This window comes from Bubalus bubalis, chromosome 14 (assembly GCF_019923935.1).
Source record: "Bubalus bubalis isolate 160015118507 breed Murrah chromosome 14, NDDB_SH_1, whole genome shotgun sequence".
Lineage (NCBI taxonomy): Eukaryota > Metazoa > Chordata > Mammalia > Artiodactyla > Bovidae > Bubalus > Bubalus bubalis.
The window spans coordinates 49,855,642-49,874,865 of record NC_059170.1 but is presented as its reverse complement, the minus strand read 5'-3'; the positions used below and the strand labels follow the sequence as shown (position 1 = coordinate 49,874,865).

The 19,224-nt window shown below is 43.9% G+C and overlaps 1 protein-coding gene and 1 long non-coding RNA gene across 11 annotated transcripts in view; one reads left to right on the top strand and one right to left on the bottom strand.

The window, feature by feature from the left end:
• Positions 1–2,324, bottom strand: part of ZEB1 (zinc finger E-box binding homeobox 1) — a 198,414-nt gene extending 196,090 nt beyond the window's left edge. For 4 of the 5 annotated variants that reach the window (XM_025264296.3, XM_025264298.3, XM_025264297.3 and 1 more), the window contains exon 1: positions 2,201–2,324. In XM_025264296.3, coding sequence (XP_025120081.2) covers positions 2,201–2,258 — 58 coding nt within the window. In that variant the 5' untranslated portion in view covers positions 2,259–2,324. Of the gene's footprint in view, positions 1–87; positions 786–2,200 lie in introns of those variants that run through there. The other variant, XM_044928062.2, reaches the window with a different exon arrangement.
• Positions 1,070–19,224, top strand: part of LOC102403501 — a 156,020-nt gene continuing 137,865 nt past the window's right edge. For 2 of the 6 annotated variants that reach the window (XR_006544600.2, XR_006544602.2), the window contains exon 1: positions 1,225–1,979. This is a non-coding gene — a long non-coding RNA (uncharacterized LOC102403501). The other 4 variants (XR_003103242.3, XR_003103229.3, XR_003103223.3 and 1 more) reach the window with 4 other exon arrangements.

Genomic DNA, 19,224 nt, shown 5'->3' with positions numbered 1-19,224 from the left:
TCGTCAGCAACAAGAAAAGCCCCTTTCTCTGGCGATGAACATTTTAAATAAGGTAAAACGCGAACAGTCCTTTCCAGACCAACTTACCTTTCATAAAGCCACATCAGCAACAGCAGCAACAGCTCAATATAGCACACACACTGTTTGACGCTAAAACAGGAAATTAAAATTGCAATAGCCTGTGCTCCGCTCCTGGCCGTAACAAGTCATCTCTCCACAACGAGGACGCCAAATATTAGTTATCGATCATCACTTAACAGACGTCTTTAAAATGCAAATGTGTATTTGGGTAACTAATACCGTTTACGAAAGCGGCGGTTTCAATGTCGGCTCGAATAAATTAAAATTACGTTTACATCTTGAAACCGCCTAAAAACCTCCGTATCTGCTTCTAGACAGGAAATCCCACACAAAATCTAAAATTGCCAGGAAAGGTTACAAAACCTCGCGTTTCGCATCCCGGAGGGGAGGGAGAAAGGGAGCCCGGGCCTGGGGGTGGGGCGAGCGCCGGAGAGTTTTGACTTAAACCCGTATTTCCTCATTTTCTGGAGGATACGGCGATCCCGTTCCAGGCGCATTTATTTCCCTACTCTCAGAAACTCGTTTTAAAAATAACGCAGGAACCCATACGAGCCCCTCGGTCCGCTAGATCCGTGCAATTCCTTATATAGACTCGGCCGCAGCCAGCGGCAGGGCCGTAGCCGCCCATTATTCTCCAAACAGGTACCCGGCGGGCGGGGGCCGCGCTCCGGCCTCGGCCCTGTCGCCGCAGGAACTGTCCAGACAATACCCACCAGCAGACGGTCGCCGCGGAGCGGGCGGGCAGGCGGGCGCAGCATCGCCCCCCAGATAAGCAGAAATGCAACCAACTTCCACCGTCTCTCCCCACCGCAAAGGGCGACTGTGCAACCCACCAACACATGTTCGGGGCTCGCTCTCTCGCTCTCCCGTTATTATTGTTATTTTTCTAAACTCTCACGCCAGGCAGATGGGGCGGGGGGGTGTGCGCGCCCCTCCCCGCGCAGCATCAGCACTTAGTAAACCCGGCGGCGGCCGCCGCCGCCGCTCGGGCAGCGGCGCCCCGCGTCCGTCGGTCCGGCCGCCCCCCTCCCCCACACTTCTTCCACCCGAGATCCCGAGCGCCGTCCAAGCTCCCTTCGCCGGTTTCACGCCCCGCGCGTCCGGCCCAGGTAACAACTTCCCCAAACCGAAAGAGAACAAGGGAGGCGCACGCTCGGCAGCCCATCCCCGCGCGGAGGAGGCGTCCTCCCGGGCGGGGGGACCTGTCTGCGGTGCTTCCCGGTCCCGAGAGCAGGTAACAACTCTGCCAACCCGCCGCTGCGGCCCCCTACACACACACCCCACGGCTCCCACGGCCGCGGCTTCGCGCCCGCCCCGCCTGCCGGCTCCCCGCGGGACGCGGACCGCGCTCGGGGCGCTTAAGGCACCCCACCCCGAGGACCGTGAAGCCCCGTCCCGTGCCGAGCGCGCCTCGCCGGCCGCTCCCAACTTTACCGCCACCGGCCTGGCCCGTCCGCCAGCCGCGCGCTCCGCGCACACGCGCGCACGGACGACACGCAGCCCGCGGCCGCCGCGTCCCGCCGCCGCGCGCCCGCAGCCCGGCCCGCCCGCCCGGCCAAGCCGCGGGGCCCGAGCCACCGCGCCGGCGGGGCCGCGGCTCGCGGAAGCCACTCTGCACGGACAAGCGCCGGGCACAAGTTAGTTCCTCGGCTCCGGGGCCTCGGCGCGGCGGGGACGAAACGCCGAGGGCGCCGAGGAGGCGGGGAGGGGGGCGCCGAGGGGGCACAAGAGTGGGGAAAAAGTGCGGAAAGAAGCAACAGCCGCTCCCCCCGGAGCCCAGAAAAGTGGGCGCCGCGTCCCGGCCGCCCGCCCGCCCGCGCCGGGGATGCGGCGGCGGCGGCGGCTAACGGTCCAGCGAGGCGGCAGGGGCGGCGGGAGCCGCTAGGCGGAGAGACCAGGTAAGAGACATAACGGTTCAGGGAGAGCGGGCGGCCGCGGCGCGGCTCCGGCGGCGGCGGCCCGGAGGGGGGCAGAGAGCACTACTTTCTACTTTCCCACTCCACTTGGCCCGTCCCTGCCCGGCCGCCCCCAGCCCAGCTCGCCCCCCTCGCCCTCGGGGGCGCACCGGCCGCCCGGCTCCCCCTGACTCCGCCGCTCCCCGGTCCCCTCCGCCACTCACCGTTATTGCGCCGCGGGTTCGCCTGCTTTCTGCGCTTACACCTGGGGCCATCCGCCATGATCCTCTCGCTTGTGTCTAAATGCTCGAGTCACCTCCTCCCCCTCCCTCCCTCCCCCTTTCCCCCCCCCCGCCCCTCCGCCTCCACCCCTCCCCCCTCCCCACCGCACCTGGTTTACGACACTCGCGGCTTTACGACATCACCTTCCTTACACCTAGAGCCACTCGCTCTACGGCCGGAACCTTGTTGCTAGGGAGAGGACGGTTTGCGGCAGACGGGGGAGCAGCTGAGTTTGCATGGAGGGGCGAGGAAAAAGTTTCCTCCAGGTGTCGCGGGCGGGGGTGGCTGGGTGGGGGCGCGGGGGAACCGTGCGGACGTGGTCCGAAGGGCGACTGGCCGTCGGAGCCGAGAAAGGTAAAATAGGAGCTCTGAACTGGCCACACCCGCTGCGGCCGCCAGGGGCACGTTCGGGTTTAGCTGATTCTCGCCGGCATCCCGTGCCCTCGGAGCCGCCCCCGGAGTGGCGGGATCGACCTGTCTTCCTTCGGCTTTACGGGGGGCAGGGTCGGGGGGTGGCGGTTCACGCAACCCCGTCCGCCCGGGGATGCCCCGCAATCTGGGGGCGGGCAGGCTGGTCTGGGGAGCGGCGGGCGGCTGGTTCGGGACACGCGGCGCCCCGAGACTCCCTGCCCCTCCTCGGACGCACGGTTCCCCCCCTCCCCGCGCCCCCCGCCCGCGAGCAAACCGGGGGTGGGAAGTGACTTCAAGGAGGTAGAAGTTCAGCTGGACCGAAAGAGGGGCGAGAAGTTCCGCTTGCGAGCCACCTCGGCGGTGAAGCGGAATGAGTAATCCCCACGCCGGCCTGTCTCACTTCCTCCTGCGCGCTGGGCGCTCACCTGCTGTCACCTCGGCCGCCCCCGCCCCCAGGCCGCGCCCTTCTCCCTGCGGCCACGTCCGCCCTGCGGCCTCCCACCCCCCAGTACATCGGCCAGATCCTAGGCCCCCAGACTTAAGAGTTAAGGTATTAACAGGCCACAATTTAGTATCTGGGTGGGCAGCGGTCGCTGTGCAGAAACTCATGGCGTGAAACGAGGGCTGGCAGGTGTGGTCTTGGCAGGTGATGGATGGCGATCTTATCTCGAACTGCGTACAAGTTCAGGGATTTCTGAAAGACCAGCACAAATACCAAGAAGGTCACGTCTTCAATATTCAGTAGAGACTTCGCTCTCCCCTCCTCCCCTCCTTCAAACGAGGAAATGTCTTTAGGACCAACTTGAGGGAACACAGCTGAGCTGTGTTGCGAATAATAGAGAGTTATGAATGAACATTGTAAGAGATGATAGATAAAGAAGTTGAGAAGACTGAAACGTCACAAAGTATTAGAAGTAACAGTCAACCTAGCACAGTGCTGTCCCAGTAGGTGCTCAACAAATTTATGCCTATGATTTTTGTCATGGCGACGGCAGGACTTTTTTTATTATGTTAATTTTTTGAACACCGTCCAGGCTTTTGGAAGATTAATAATCTCTCCAAACCTTTCATCTGAAATAAATTTACAGCTGAAGTCGAGTAATTTAAAATTAGAAAGTTTAATCCTGAATATAGATGAAAATTTTCTCTCCCACGTTTGCTTTGGCATTTTGATAAGTGGATGTGTTATTTATTGGTGCATGAAAGGGGACTGTAACTATTCTTTGCTCTGCGTTATGTCTGTGTGTCTGGTCTCTTCCTCAGTACCAAAGCTAGAGTCATCACTCTTAATGATCAGCTTAAGTACAGGCAGTCCTGATCTCCTCAATCCCATGTTCACTGAACTTGTACATGTGAGAACCAGGAGGAGGCTCATGCATTGCTCGGTTCAAGTGGTAATTTTCCCCTGCCCTCCCAAAAGCTGTGTTCTTCAGTTGCAGGCTTCTGAATCAGCTTAGACTTTATCCTTTGAGGACATCCCTGCCCCACCTCTCAACACACACAATCACACATCCCTGCCCCGCCTCAACACACACACACATCTCCCTGTCCCACCTCTCAACACACACACACATACATCCTTTTTACAGCTACCCAGCCAGAAAGGAAAAAAAAGTACTTTCTAACTCAAGCACACATTTTACTTAGTCTTAAACTTAGAAAGTATCACACTTTTTTCTGAAGTAACCTGTCCTGATCCACCTACTAAGCTTTCTTCTGTGTTCATGGGAGTGTGCTCAGTTGTGTTGGGCTCTTTGCAACCCCATGGACTGTATAGCCTGCCAGGCTCCTCTGTCCATGGGATTATCCTGGCAAGAATCCTGGAGTGGATTGCCATGTACTCTTCTAGGGGATCTTCCTGACCCAGGGATCAAACCTGCATCTCCTGTGTCTCCTGCACTGGCAGGCAGATTCTTTACCAGTGAGCCACCTGGGAAGCCCCTTCTATGTTCATCCTTACCTTGAAATCAGATACAAAGTGAAGGAATAAACCAAGTAGGAGTTAAACCATCTTTGGTGGTTACTGGTTTAGTTAGTTTGGGCCAGACTTTTCAGCTCCTTGCAGACAGATACCTTTTTTTCTGCCTTTTGCTTGCTTGTTCATTTTGTGCCCTCAGTACCTGGCAGGGTACCTAGTCACATAGAAAATACTTGAAAAGTAAATTTTTTTTTTTTAAAGTTAGTACCATTGACCTTTTCTGGATCTGTTCTTGGCTATAAACTAAGGGTGGTTAATCTGCCTTCATCACATTAATTCTTAGGGGCTGTTGAAATTATGGATGTGAAAGCCATTTACTGTCATTTATATCCTGCCTTATTTTGAGAATTATTGCTCTTGATTTTAGATTCTCCACAGTCATTTTCCCCCCAAATGATTAATCCTGCTCACTTCTATTTTTTAAATATGTGCAGGAAATACTGATAGACCAAATTGTCTAATACAAAACTTCAGTTTTTTAAAAATCCTATAGTAATGGGTTAGTGGAGGACAAAGGATCCTGGCATGCTACAGTCCGTGGTATCACAGAGTCAGACATGACTTAGCAACTGAACAATAACAACAGTTAGATTGTAAACATAATATATGTTTAAATGCACTTTATTTACTATGATGTTCCCAAAATTATTGAACTCTAAGCTGAAAAGACCAGAGAAGGCAATGGCAACCCGCTCCAGTACTCTTGCCTGGAAAATCCCATGGACGGAGGAGCCTGGTAGGCTGCAGTTCATGGGGTCGCAAAGAGTCAGACACGACTGAGCGACTTCACTTTCACTTTTCACCTTCATGTGTTGGAGAAGGAAATGGCAACCCACTCCAGTGTTCTTGCCTGGAGAATCCCAGGGACGGGGGAGCCTGGTGGGCTGCTGTCTATGGGGTCACACAGAGTCGGACATGACTGAAGCGACTTAGCAGCAGCAGCAGCAGGATGAAAAGAAAGCAGGCAAATCTCAGAGTAGATTGCTGCTTTAAACCTGATGCATATGTGATGGTTGCTTCTTATCTCTTAAATATAACTGAAGAATTGGAAAAAAGTCTTGTGAAGAACTTTTAAAAAGGAATTTTTAAATGTTTTAAGATTTAGGTTTGTTTAGTCAATTATACTTCAAAATTTAGGTTTCCTTAAACAAGATGGGGATACTAGAGTTTAACATGTGCCCTGTACTGTTGGTTTTTTGTACTTGTGGTGTCATTATACAATGTATATTCAATGTGTACTCCTAATTTTAATGTTACTGAAATGTTAACATTGCTTCTGGAGAGCACTGGGATTGCACATGCTGAAGGAGAGGTATTCTGCTAAAAATGAATTACTGTAATCTTTTCTAAATTTACAGGGAAAATGTAAATCGGTAGAATATTTTCAATATTGAGTTTTTTCTATAAATTTTTCATAAATCCTTTGCACCTGCTATTCACATTCCATGTAAGATTCATGTATACAGTAGGATAAAATTTGACATAGTTAAGTTTAAAATGTGCATATTTCATGGTGTTCCACTTGGAGCATATGATTTCCACGTACCTCACTTTCTGAACACATTCGAGAAGTATAATATTCTATGTGTGTATCTTCTGTTGTTCAGTTGTGTCCGACTCTTTGCAACCTCATGGACTGTAGCTCGCCAGGCTCCTCTGTCCATGGGATTTCCCAGGCAAGAATACTGGAGTGTGTTGCCATTTCCTTCTCCAGGATAATATTCTATAATTTTGTCAAAATAAGAAATCAGTTATTTTCGTGGAAAAATAATATATCTATTTCATGAAATAAGTTGACTACATTAACTTGTAATTAAAAAAAAAAATCTTTAAGTCTTGAAAAGAATCCATTTGAGACATGTTATCCATCAAAGGAAAGAATGTAGAAGCCCCACAGAGAAGTGCTCTCTGTCTGTGGCTCAGTAGTGACCCTGGACGTGTGGTTCACAGGGAGTCGGAGAGGGCAACTGCGTCACTGCGTCTGGAAGTAAACGTGGCTACCATGTGATGCAGAACCAACGGCTGGCCTAAGGACCCACACACACTTCTAATGAAGCCTCCCAGGAGGCAGTCATAGGGACAGGTGTCCCCAAACCTCCGTGTGATTTTATTATATATTGCATCATGAAACAGATTTTCCCTCTCTGGGGAATAATGCTCCTATTTTTCATATAAATTTCTGAAATGTTAACCCATGGGGCTCCTTATTTGGAGGACAGTTTTTCAGGAACATTTCTAACAGATGTTAAGTATAAATAAATGCAGACAGAATTGTTTGAAGGCAGTTAATGAACATCTAAAAAGTAGTTTCTATAAAATCACAATACTTAAAATGATTGCTTTCAAAGGCTGCTTCTACAGAAGATAGGTCATAGTTTCTATTACTGAAATCCTTTATGAACATGAGTAGCATTTTTTTGTATACTTAACAACTATAGGTAGGTAATTTGTACTAGAGATGGGGAAGCAGCGTGCATGTTTAGGATTTGAGGGAGGTTTAAGAATCTTGTGGTATCAGAGAGCTGATATCAGGTTTCTACTGCTGTTTTTTTCCCTTTTGTCTCAATGTATTTCTTTTCTCTGTCATCTTGGCTTATTTTTTGCAGCTGACTGGTTCTGCTACAGAATATTGCTATTTCTTTGACCTACAGTTCTGGCCTTCTGTATTCCACAGACCTTCAGTTATAAGCATTGCCTCTATTCCATCCTTTCAGTATACATATTAAGAATATTTGCAGTCAGTAACAGGTTTTAGATGTCCCATCATTGTGTTACGCTCATGTGGAAAAGTTGGCAATTAGAAACACCGTGTTCAGATAGATCCACAGCTTTAAGGCTCCTGATCAGGCACTTCTCGTTTTTTCATCTTATACATCAATTTCTTTGCTCCATCTTGTTGTCTCACTTAAATAAATAGATCACACCTGTGCCCCTCTCGACTGTCTCATGTGTTAATCATTCTCTTCATCTTTATCCCAGGTCTAGCCTAGATCTCTTTGGGTCAGTTCCCTTTCTGTTTTTGTTGAAGGTTTTTTAAATCATCCCCGCCCTGTAAAATGCTTTTACAGAAAAATATTATGAAGAATGAAAAACTATGCTGGTTATCCTCTGACTCTCAGAATTCCTTCACTGCATTTTTGTGCCGTGAAAAACTGGTTTCTGTGGACCACATCTCCCAGGCTCCTTTGCCCTTTGGTTTCTGTTCAGTTTCAGCCAGTTTGGAGGCATTGGCAGATGATCAGAGGAAGGAAAGAGAGAGAGGTCAGGATATTAATTTCACCTTCCCCCACACGCCCTCCTGCCTGTCTGTGGCTTTTGGCAGAAACTTCATTCCTCTACCTAAGGCCATGGCTCGGATCAGACAGTCCTGTCCCATGGCTACAGGTCTTGGCAAGTACCAGAAATGCTCCTTCCCTTTGTCCCCTCAGGCCTAGAGATGGTCATGGTTTCCTCCTTACAGTTGTGAGTCCTTATCCCTTGTTGGTTCCCCTAATGCCTTCCCACATCAGTGTAAGTAGTCTCTTTATCAGACTCTCTTCAATTTACCCTTGGAGTGTGCCATCTGTTGCCTGCCAGGCCCCTGAGTTGTACACACCTAGAAATGTGTTTTTATCCTATTTCTAATCAAGCATTGTTTCCATGAATTACAACACTAAAGTTTGAATGTGAGGTAGATGCCTTATGTCATCATTGTCAGGCATATACTCATGTCCTAATAAGTGTACATGCAAAATCTGGCAGATGCTGCAAAGAAATGTGCTGGAGTCTATGACATACACTTATTCAGTTACTGTTTTTGTCAGGAAGCCCCCTGCCTTAGTTGATCTAAAGTAAGAGAAACTACTTTTATATACTTCAAACAATGGGCCAGGGGAATCAGTGCTTCAGTATTAAGATGGAGAAGATGGCTGTTCCCATCTGTTTCCTCCTGTTTTAATAATGGAACCATCCACGCTTATCAGTGGCCCCAGAATGGTCCTTGTACCTACCTCATTGCTACTGTGCTGCTCAGTCCTGGTCTGTGAGTGATGTGCTGGTTGATTAAGTCTCAAGAGAGGTGGTTCACCATTCCTTCTTTTCCTGCTGGCTGGAATCAGACCTGCTGGCCAGAGTCCCGTCAGGTTAAGGAAGGCACACCAACAAGATTAGAGGAGACTGAGTCCCTGACGCCACAGGAAAGCTTGTAACTTCTGCCTCCATGTCTCTGTTACAGAGACAAGTCTTTTTAGTTGCTGTTGTCTTGGGTTTTCTGTCACATGCAGCCAAAGTTAATCCTGTTTGGTGTAGGTATGTGAATTAGTTTCCTGTTGATGCTGTTTAAAAAAAACAAACACAGACTTGGTGGCTTAAAACAACACAAATACATTATCCTACATTTCTGGAAATCAGAAGCCAGAATGGGGCTCACTAGGCCAAAATGAAGGTGTTGGCATGATTGGGTTTCTGCTGAAGGCTCTAATGGAGAAACCACTTCCAGGCCTTTTCCAGCTTCTTAGGTCCCTCCCCATCCTTTGACTCCTGGGCAGCTTCCATCTTCAAAGCCGGCAGCACCGGGCAGAGCCCATGCATGTCATGCTGCCCGATCACTGGCTCTAATCCTGCCTCCCTCTTCCACGTCTGAGGGCCTTTGCGGTTAGATTAGGTCCACCTGGCTCATTCAAGGTATAGTTCCATTTTAAGGTCAGCTGATTATGATTAGGCTTATCCCATCTGCACCCTTATTTTCTCTTTGCCTGATGACCTGACATATACATCCAGTCTGTGCCCAGGGCATTAGGGCATAGACATCTTTGGGGGGGGGGGCACTATGCCTCCCAAAGGATGCAAGCTTTAAGCTTCATGATTGAGAAGTATGTTTATGTTGATTAATCAGTTCATCTTAATTGATAAGCAGCTGTAAAGTATTTCACTAAGTGGTCATTTTTTATATAACATTTAACATTGGGCCCCATAGAAGTTCTAGTAATAATCCTTTGGTTCATTTATTCACCTAATATTCTCCCCCCCCCTCCCCCCCACCTAATGTTCTTGACTGTATTCTAACGTGACAGGTGCTGGGTAAGGCTATAAATGCCTAATTTGGTCCCCAGCCTCAAGAAGCTTGCAGGATTGTGGGATAAACAAGTTGACAAAGAGGCTGCTGCACAAATGTCTGTGAGAGACACCTAAAGTCACCTGGAGTCAAGGAAGTCTCGAAGAAGTGATGAAATTTGTCAGGAGGAGGAGAGAACTGTGTTAAAGACAAAAGTCACAACATAGGCAGAAATCTCCAGATGAAAGTACTGTATTGTGGAGCAGGGGTGGGGGGAAGTGGCAAGTCCAGTAGAATGAATGCATCGAATAAAAAAACTCACATGTTCCAGAAGAGGCCGCAGAGGTGGGTGGGCAGGAAACAGATCCTATGAAGATGCTAAGGTTTTATAGTGACAAGTTGGAGCCGTGGAAAGGTTTTTTTTTAATCAAGAGTGTCCATGTTGTACATGATGTTAATTAGTGTTCTGGGCGTGGGGGATGAGGGGGTGAGCAGAACAGCAAACATCAAGAGAATTTTAAAAGTTTTTTTTTTTCCTCTTGAATAATCATTTACAAAGGAATAACTGAGCAAGTAAAAGCAATACAGGCTGTGACTATCCAAACGAAGCACAGATGAAAGGTAACATTTCCAGATTATATTGGCAAGTAGTATAATAATATGAAAAGCAATGTAAAGCATAATTATCATTTCTAATATTAACATCATATATAGTGTTTATATTAGTAGTAGAGTTGTTTCAGGTTATACATTCTTGCAGTGGTCTTACTAGCTCCTAATACTGCCTTAGTACATGGTAGGACCTCAAAATTATGTATTAAATGAATAAATAGTTTTTGAAAGGTTCTCCGATGTATCTTTTAATACTTGCTTTTTTCCCCACTATCACATTTACTACAGCCCAACTCATAAAAGCTCACATCCTCTCCATTCAAATCCTGGTGTCTTCCAGGTTACCTCACATATTCTCAGGAAGGCAGGTCGGTTTTCTTTCCCTAGTTTTCACCTTATCTCAGCACTTCTCCAGTTGTATCAGAGTTCTTGAGAATTGTACTACCAGCCCCACATAGCTGGTAATTCCCTCACCCGCTTCAGAGCACGTCGTACCTTCCACTATGGTGAGCGTTGACCATCTTGACTGTTTCACATCTCTCTCCTTGCCTAGTCTGAGGCTCTTCATCTTTGTATTTCTGATACCAAAAGCAATGCCTGTCTAATGGGAAGCACACTTGGTTAATTATGGAAGAGACAGAAAGCTCCTGCCATTCATGCATCATTCTGGTGGGGGGGGGGGGGCTTTGTGAAGAACAAATGAGATATTACATGTGAAGTTTTACATACTGCTTGGCGTATGGCAAACAATGATTGGTACTACAACAAAAGCAAATTCTTGGGCATATATCAGAGTCAGATGTTAAGAGCATAATCTAGCATTCCTACACAGTGCCTTGCTGTTCAGGCTAAAGGATAAGGTAATTTTTATCCCTGAAAATGTCACTTCAGGTGTAGGTGGAATGATTCTAATTAAAAGGCAGAAAGAGAAGATGATATTAACATGTTGTTTGTTTAACATCAGTTGGTTAGGTTGTCTAGAAATACTATTGGCTCACATTAGTTATATTATCTCTAGAACATCTGTCTACACAGTAAGTGAGCTCCCTTTCCTAGAATGAGTAACACCATTTGCAGTGCAGTTAGATCGTGTGGGGGGCTTTTAAAAATGCAGATTACAGATTATGAAAGGAATATTAAAAATTCTTCATTTCTTTATTTGTAACAGACACCAATTCAAAGTGGGTCAAGCCAAGAGTAGAGGTGCAGACACAGAATGGACCTGTGGACACAGGTGGGAAGGGGAGGGGGGATGAACTGGGAGAGTAGGACTGACAAAAACACACTACCACGTGTAAATCAGGTAGCTAGTGGAACCTGCTGTACAACACAGGGAGCTCAGCTCTGTGCTCTGATGGCCTGGGGCTGGGGGGTGCAGGGGTGGGAGGGAGGGTACGTGTCCTGATTAGCGTTGTAACAGCAGAAACTAACATGGCACTGTAAAGCAAGTTTACTCCAGTAAAAAATAAAAATTTGTTGTAGCCAGCCAGGCTCCTCTGTCCATGGGATTCTCCAGACAAGAAAACAGGAGTAGGTTGTCATTTCCTTCTCCAGGGAATCTTTCCCACCCAGGGATCGAACGAATCCATATCTCCTGCTTTGCAGGCAGAATCTTTATCACTGAGCCATCTGGGAAACCCAATAAAAACAAAAATGGGGAATAATAAATAAAAACAAGGTGGCCCAAGAAAAAGGATTTATAATAAGGATGTGAGTGGGATTTTCCCCATGGAATCCTGGAGTTGGGGAGTAGCTGGTCAGGAGTGAGGATCCGGGACACCTGTGGACCTGCAGGTAGTGCTGCTCCCTTGCTCACCTCTGCACCCCTGTGTGGGTCTGATTTGTTTTCTCTCTCAACCTCCTGCTCTGCATGAGGGTGAGATGGACTCAGGAGAGGTCTGGCTCGACGCTGTAACATCACACAATACTTGGGATGAGAACAGTCACCGCTACCCCAGCCCCAACGTAGGACTGTTCACTCTTCACATGTAATTTATACAGTGATGATGCCTGGTTTTTGCCATATATGTGTATAAGAATGGTGTATAATTTAGTGTTATCCTGCTTTCACTGAACATATCAAATACATTTTCCCAGGTAGGCACATAGATTTTACGACTGAATTTTTTTTTTTTTTCACTCAACTGTGAAGTGAAGTGAAGTTGTTCGGTCATGTCCAACTCTTTTCAACCCCATGGACTGTAGCCTACCATGCTCCTCCATCCATGGGATTTTCCAGGCAAGAGTACTGGAGTGGGTTGCCATTTTCTTCTCCAGAGGATTTTCCCGACCCAGGGATCGAACCCAGGTCTCCCACATTGTAGGCAGATGCTTTACCATCTGAGCCACTAGGGAAGCCCTTAGTCCTACTTAACTGTAACATTCCTCAAATTGATATACTATAATTTACTAAACCAGTTATATCTTGTTGAATATTTACATTACATCCAGGTTTGTTGTTGTTGTTGTTATGTGAAAAATGAACACTATTGTATGTTTTTTGTCATCTCCTAGAGAAATAACTCTTTAACACTGGAATTATTTAGTCAATGGAAATGAACATGGTTACATCTTTTTAAACCTGTCATCAACATGCTTTTGAAAAGAGTTGTATCAACTTATGATGCCACTGGAAATATAAGAATTGGTCTCACCAAGACTAAAAATTTTTGAAAATAGGTAGCTTATTCACACTGCTTGGAATAATACAGATCGTTCTGTGCTTTAGAATCTATAGGAAGACACTTAAATGAACTAATAAAGAACATATATGAATATATGTTCCATATAATTAATCCAGTAAATTCCATACTGGATTAAAATATTAATAATTCCATCCCTGAATCTTGAGACCTATTCAAGCGCTTTCATGCCTAGTATTAAAAATACGTGTGCATTTATTCATTTTTTATTTTAAATTCCCTTATTAGTGCAAGAACAGTTTGTATTTCATTTATGTTCTAACTAAGCTTATCACTGGATCTTAAAATGTCTAGTAAAATGAGAGTATTTAGAACTTTTGTAAGTTTCAAAATTCTCACTTGCTCTTATGGAATAATCAGTTAACTGCAAAGATTCCTTTTCTATGATAGCAAAGGTTAGCAATTTTAGAATACTTGAAAAAGTATATTTGGCTATCAAATAAACTGTAAATTAATCCAAAGGCATTCCTAGGAATACTATGCAATCATTTAAAAAGAATGGAGCATGGGACTTCTCTGGTGGCCCAGTGGTTAAGAATCTGCATGCCAATGCATGGGACTTGGGTTTGATCCCTGGTCCGGGAAGATCCCACGTGGTGTGGGGCAACTAAGCCTGTGCACCAAAACTCCTGAGCCCAGGCTCTAGAGCCAGAGAGCTGCAACTACTGAAGCCTGTGAGCAGCAATGAAGACCCAGCACAGCCAAAAATAAATTAATAAATTTTTTAAAGTAAAGAATGGAACAGTTGATCTGAAAAACTCTCAAAGATAAAAAGTAAAATTAAAGTTAGGTAAAATGGCAAGGTAACAGAGTGTATAGTTATCTACCATTTATTTTATCCTCATAATTGTACACACACATATACATGCCTGTGCATAAGCTAGAAAGATGACGATGCTCAAGAACATGGTAAAGTGATTCCATTTAAAGCTGTAAAGTAGATGATGCTCAAGATCATGGTAAAGTGATTCCACATAAAGCTGTGAAGTAGGGAGACAGCCAGCTCTTAGCCCTGCTGATGAGTGTAAGGATAGCATGGTCTGACAAAACTGCAAATCTCTGTTAGCCAGTATTTTTACTTTTGATTCATATCCTAACCATACAATTCTGGCCACTTTCCCATTTTGCTGAGTTTCTATAGTACATTCTTAACTCAGGTGTTTTTTATTTCTCTATCAGGATTGCCTTTATCCAACAAAGAAAACTTAGGGAAAGGAAGCTCAGTTAGCCAAAGATGGATGAACGAGTGAATGAATACATGAGATTTGAGAGTCCACACTCAGCAGTTTATTGTAGGCATGTGAAGTGAAGTCAAGTCGTCAGTCGTGTCCGACTCTTTGCGACCCCATGGACACCAGGCTCCTCCGTCGGTGGGATTTTCTAGGCAAGAGTACTGGAGTGGGTTGCCATTTCCTTCTCCAAATTGTAGGCATAGCCTTAGGCAAATCATCTAACTTCCTTGACCCCAAGTTCCTTCGCTGCTGAATTAAACCTAATTCCCCTACATAAACTAAAATCCCCTACATATGCACAGGGCCTTGGTAAGTATGACATGAGATCATGTGTGTGGACGTTATTTTGAAAACTGTAAGACATCAAGTTTTGAAGTTTTACTGTGCAAACCTGTATCAGTATAAAAATACTTCCTAAAGTCAAATGTTAAGGAGTTTTGAATAATTAGCTCCTTTGTATTTTGTTTGAACCTCTAATATTAACTCATTTCAGTAAAATATATTGAATTGATTATTTTTAATTTCTTTCCTTTCTCTTGCTCATGCTCTAATGGAGGTGCCTTTAAACAAGGAAAATGTCAAAACCAAAATAGATAAAAAAGATAGAGGAAAAAGAGGTCTGAACTAAAGTGGCATATCAAATATTTAACTATTATTTTAAAACCACCATGATAAACTTTTGAAAAAATATTTGCTTTTTCTTTCTGAAGGCTTTTGCAAAGGACTGGCTTTGGTTTTATGACCAGTTTTGTCTCTGAAATTATCTTCCAGGATTTCAGCCAACTGTCAAATGCAATTGAATTTAGTCACATTTTTCCTTCTAGATTACCTTATAAAGTGCTCCCAACAGACCATTAAAAATGCCCACAAATAACCAAATTATTATTTACTCCTAACTTTGATATTGTTTTACATTTTGCTGTATAACTTTAGATAATTGTGGTGTTTTACTTTCAGTAGCAATATTGTAGTTATAGGTAAAGTCATTCCTATTTAAAATAGTATGGAGAGCACCCACACTTGGAATCAACGTTATTCAATACATTTTGCTGTTACTTACAACTAGTCATTTACATTATTTTATTTATATTATTTTAATGTAAACAGTTGTGGAATTTAGTCATTTTGTATACATTGAATTAATGAATGTCATTAGATAAGTATTTTTTTCTCTTAAGTAGCTCAACTTATTTTCTGAATCTGCCAATCCAATATTATGCTTTTGATTGGTAAAGTCACTGACAAATATCTGTTACTGATATTTTTCAGATATTCAAATATCTGAAATATAATTTCAGATAATATTACAATGATACAAAAGATTTTCTGACTCATATTTTCACATAGCTAACCAATGACATATTTAGTAAATTCTAAAAAGTAATATATAAATGCATGTGTGCTAAGTCACTTCAGTCTTGTCCTACTCTTTGCAACACTATTAACTGTAGCCCACCAGGCTCCTCTGTCCATGTTATTCTCCAGGCAAAAATACTGGAATGGGTTGCCATGCCTTCCTCCAGGGTACCTTCCTATCTCAGGGATCAAACCTGCATCTCCTGTGTCTCCTGTATTGCAGGCAGATTCTTTACCACTGAGCCACCAGGGAAGCCTCCTAATATATGAATATAAAATATCAAATGCTAGCATAAACTTTATAAATAGCAGAAATGGTTAGTAGAAGAAATTACTCAGGTAGTGTCTACTAACAGAAAAAGATGAGAAACATTGACTATAGGAGAAAAATATAATTAGTGTCATGAGACAGTTGAATAAATTGATTAATTCTTCATTTTATTTTCTGTCCCTACAGAAGTCATAGTAAGTCAAGAGAACATGGCCTGAATTTCTGTTTTCCTTAGTCTCTAGTTTACTTATATTTTTGTCCTCCCTCAAGCTCACTTTCTTCAGACTTTGGGTGCATTATGGATGTAAATCAAACCACTACAGTTCACTTTGGGGGTTGATGTTGATTATAACGCACGTCCCCCTTTACATCCTCTCCCCTTCCACTCAGTCAGCATTGAACTGACCAAAATGTTATCAACCAGACAGAAGCACTTGATGCAAAGAATTGGACAACCCATTAGCTAGAAAACCATCCCCTGAATAATTCAAAAATCAATTGAAGCTCTTCCCCCAGATATAGAATTGTTCTGGAGTTCCATTCATTGTTGCATTTCTCCCTTGCGGAGCCCTGGAAAACACAGATCAACGGTGTAACAGCAAAAGACATCATGATACCAAATAGGGAACAAGGGTCTGGGAGATGCTTGAGACCTCTTAATTTCCAGGCCACTTGATAGCAGATACAGTTCATTACACAGGAAAATTGCTTGATCCGGGAAAGGAGGGTGCTGGAGGTGAGGGAAAATGAGCTAGTCCCCAACACAGTTCACCTTGCAATTCAGTCATTTCGATCTAACTGGAGAATGATTGCTGTTGCGTTCCAGATGAAGAATGAAAGCTGCTTTCCACAAGAAAATGGCGAATCACATATCCCCTGTGTTTAGATCGGAGAACAAAAAAGAATGAAGGGGGGAAAAACCCATGTCTGTTGATGCACACTTACGAATTTAATAGAGAACGCACAATTTGTAGAGCCTTTATAATCTACTCTCAACATGGTTTTATTTGAGCTTCATTAACAGCGCCAATTGACATTATTCCCATCTCATATGTATAGATACAGATTCAGAGAGGTTGCCATCACCCAGTTGAGAATAGACTAGACTGGGACTCAGCTGACACTGTAACTAAACAAATCCCACCTTCAAATTCTGTTGTACTTGGTTAACATAAAAGCATACCCACGGCTTTGCCAAAACAGAGTTCTGAAGCATAAAGGAAATGTTAGCCTTCAGAAAAATAATGAGCACAAATATTTTGGTGAACATTTGGCTATGCATTCAACATTTCTGTAAGTTTTCTCATGATGTATACCATTTTAAGTGACTTGTAATTCTTTCTATATCCCCTCTTCTCTACTTGAACAATTCCATGAACACAAGAGATTCCTTCAGAAGGTTCTTTTTCTCCCCATTCCTCCTGATCTGCTGCATTGATTTCTGTAGTATCCAACCATCAAGTGTTTAATTATCTTTATTTCATAACAATTGGTCCATGTCTTTTCTCTCATGCTCCATTATAAAGTCTTTTATGATCGAGACTATGGGGTGCTTGTAACTCGTGTTACTGTGATGGTCATGTCTGGAAAGGATATATATTTTCAAGTATCTTCCATGATTGATAACTTCCATCAATGATTCATATTGGAAAGGGTCCTGACTGGAAGCTGACATGGAAAGAGCACATTTTGTCTCAGAGTAATTGACCTGAACTTAACCCAATAGGAACCAAAAAAAAAAAAAAAAGGTTGGAAGAGCAGTAGCCCTTTTGAAATGAGCTACCAAAGATGAGCCATCATATTTTATATCATTACTTACGGTATTAGTACACCTGACTTCTGAGAGCCAAGGAAGTAAAGGTTGGTTTGGGGAGCAGACATCTTTGACGTGACTAGACCAAAGGAAGGAAAATAGCAGTCAAAAGTTGAAAGATGTCCATCATCCCAAACAACTTAATAAAATTTGGTAGCCCTGGAATAGCAAGGGATCTAGATGGTCCATGAAAGCAGGAACACAATACAGCTTGGGAGTTACAGAAACAGAATAAGTCAAGACTATGTCTTCTAAGAACTTCCCTGGTGGTTCCAGTGGTTAAGAATCCATCTTGCAATCCAGGGATGCAGGTTCAATTTCTGATTGGGCAACTAAGATCCTGCATGCTGTGGGGCAACTGAGCCTCTGTGCAGCGATGACTGGGCCTGCACGCCACAACTAGAGAGTTTGTGTGCTGCAATGAAAGATCCCACATGCTGCAACTAAGACCCTACACAGTCAAATAAATAATTTTTTAAGAATATATCTTCTGAAGTGAATACTTCTAATGGGGAAAACTAAGAGTTGGGGGGAAAAATCTGACATTACACAGTTGCTAGCATAACCCACAAACATAATGCCAAAGACTCTTTTGAAACACAATTTAAAAGTTTTATGATAAAATAATACATGGAGCCAAGAGTTCATAACTATCTCCTTTTGGACCTAGATAAATTGCCAACCTGATATAGAATTAATTTGTAGAACTCTCAAGGTACCATGCCTTCAATAGGCACATTTTAAATTAGCCAATAGAAAAATTAAGAAATGGCAGACATATAGATGTAGGGAGAGGAAAAGTTTTTTCAGACATCACAAGATGTTTTACTTGTCATGGAAGGCAATTTAAGCATCAGGGCAAGATCCCAAAAGTATGCATCTCTCACAGTATCTCAGTTAACCTACTTTTTCAAACCAGGATTACCTGGAGTCAAAACAAATGACTGCAGAGCAGGAAAAAAACTCAAATAGCCTACCAAAAACAGTTTTAAAGGGCAAAATAAAAATGTTTTAAAGTAATCGTGTCTCAGCACTAACACATTTCTACAAGAATAAAGATAGTTTTATATAGATGCACATACACATATGATGTAGTGATTGAGAATTTGAAAGAGTAAAATGAAATAAACATATTGACTGGATATGGAAGAATAAGCATCAAAAGATAAGGGTCTAGTCACACTAAAAATTTTTTTGGAAAGAATAGAGATAATAACAATTTTCCACAAAGATGTCAGCAGAGAAAGAATATCTTTTAAAAGTCATTCAAGTCATTAACAAACAGAACAAAAGAAATCATAGTGAAATGGAAAGATATTTGAGTGAAGCCAACTGTTGGTTTGAGGCATAAGAACGATTGTTCTTTGAGTTCAAGAAAGTCAGTGTGGTAAGGTGATTACAGAAAATACTGCTGGATTGTTTTTAGAAAACTGGACAGAGCTGTGTGCCAAGTAAGATAAAAACAGATCAAATATTAAGTCAAAGATGTCAAAACAGGCCATTTAACCTTATAAGCCTACCTTGGAAGCAAGGGAGAGTGCCTAATCTTTTTAAAGAGG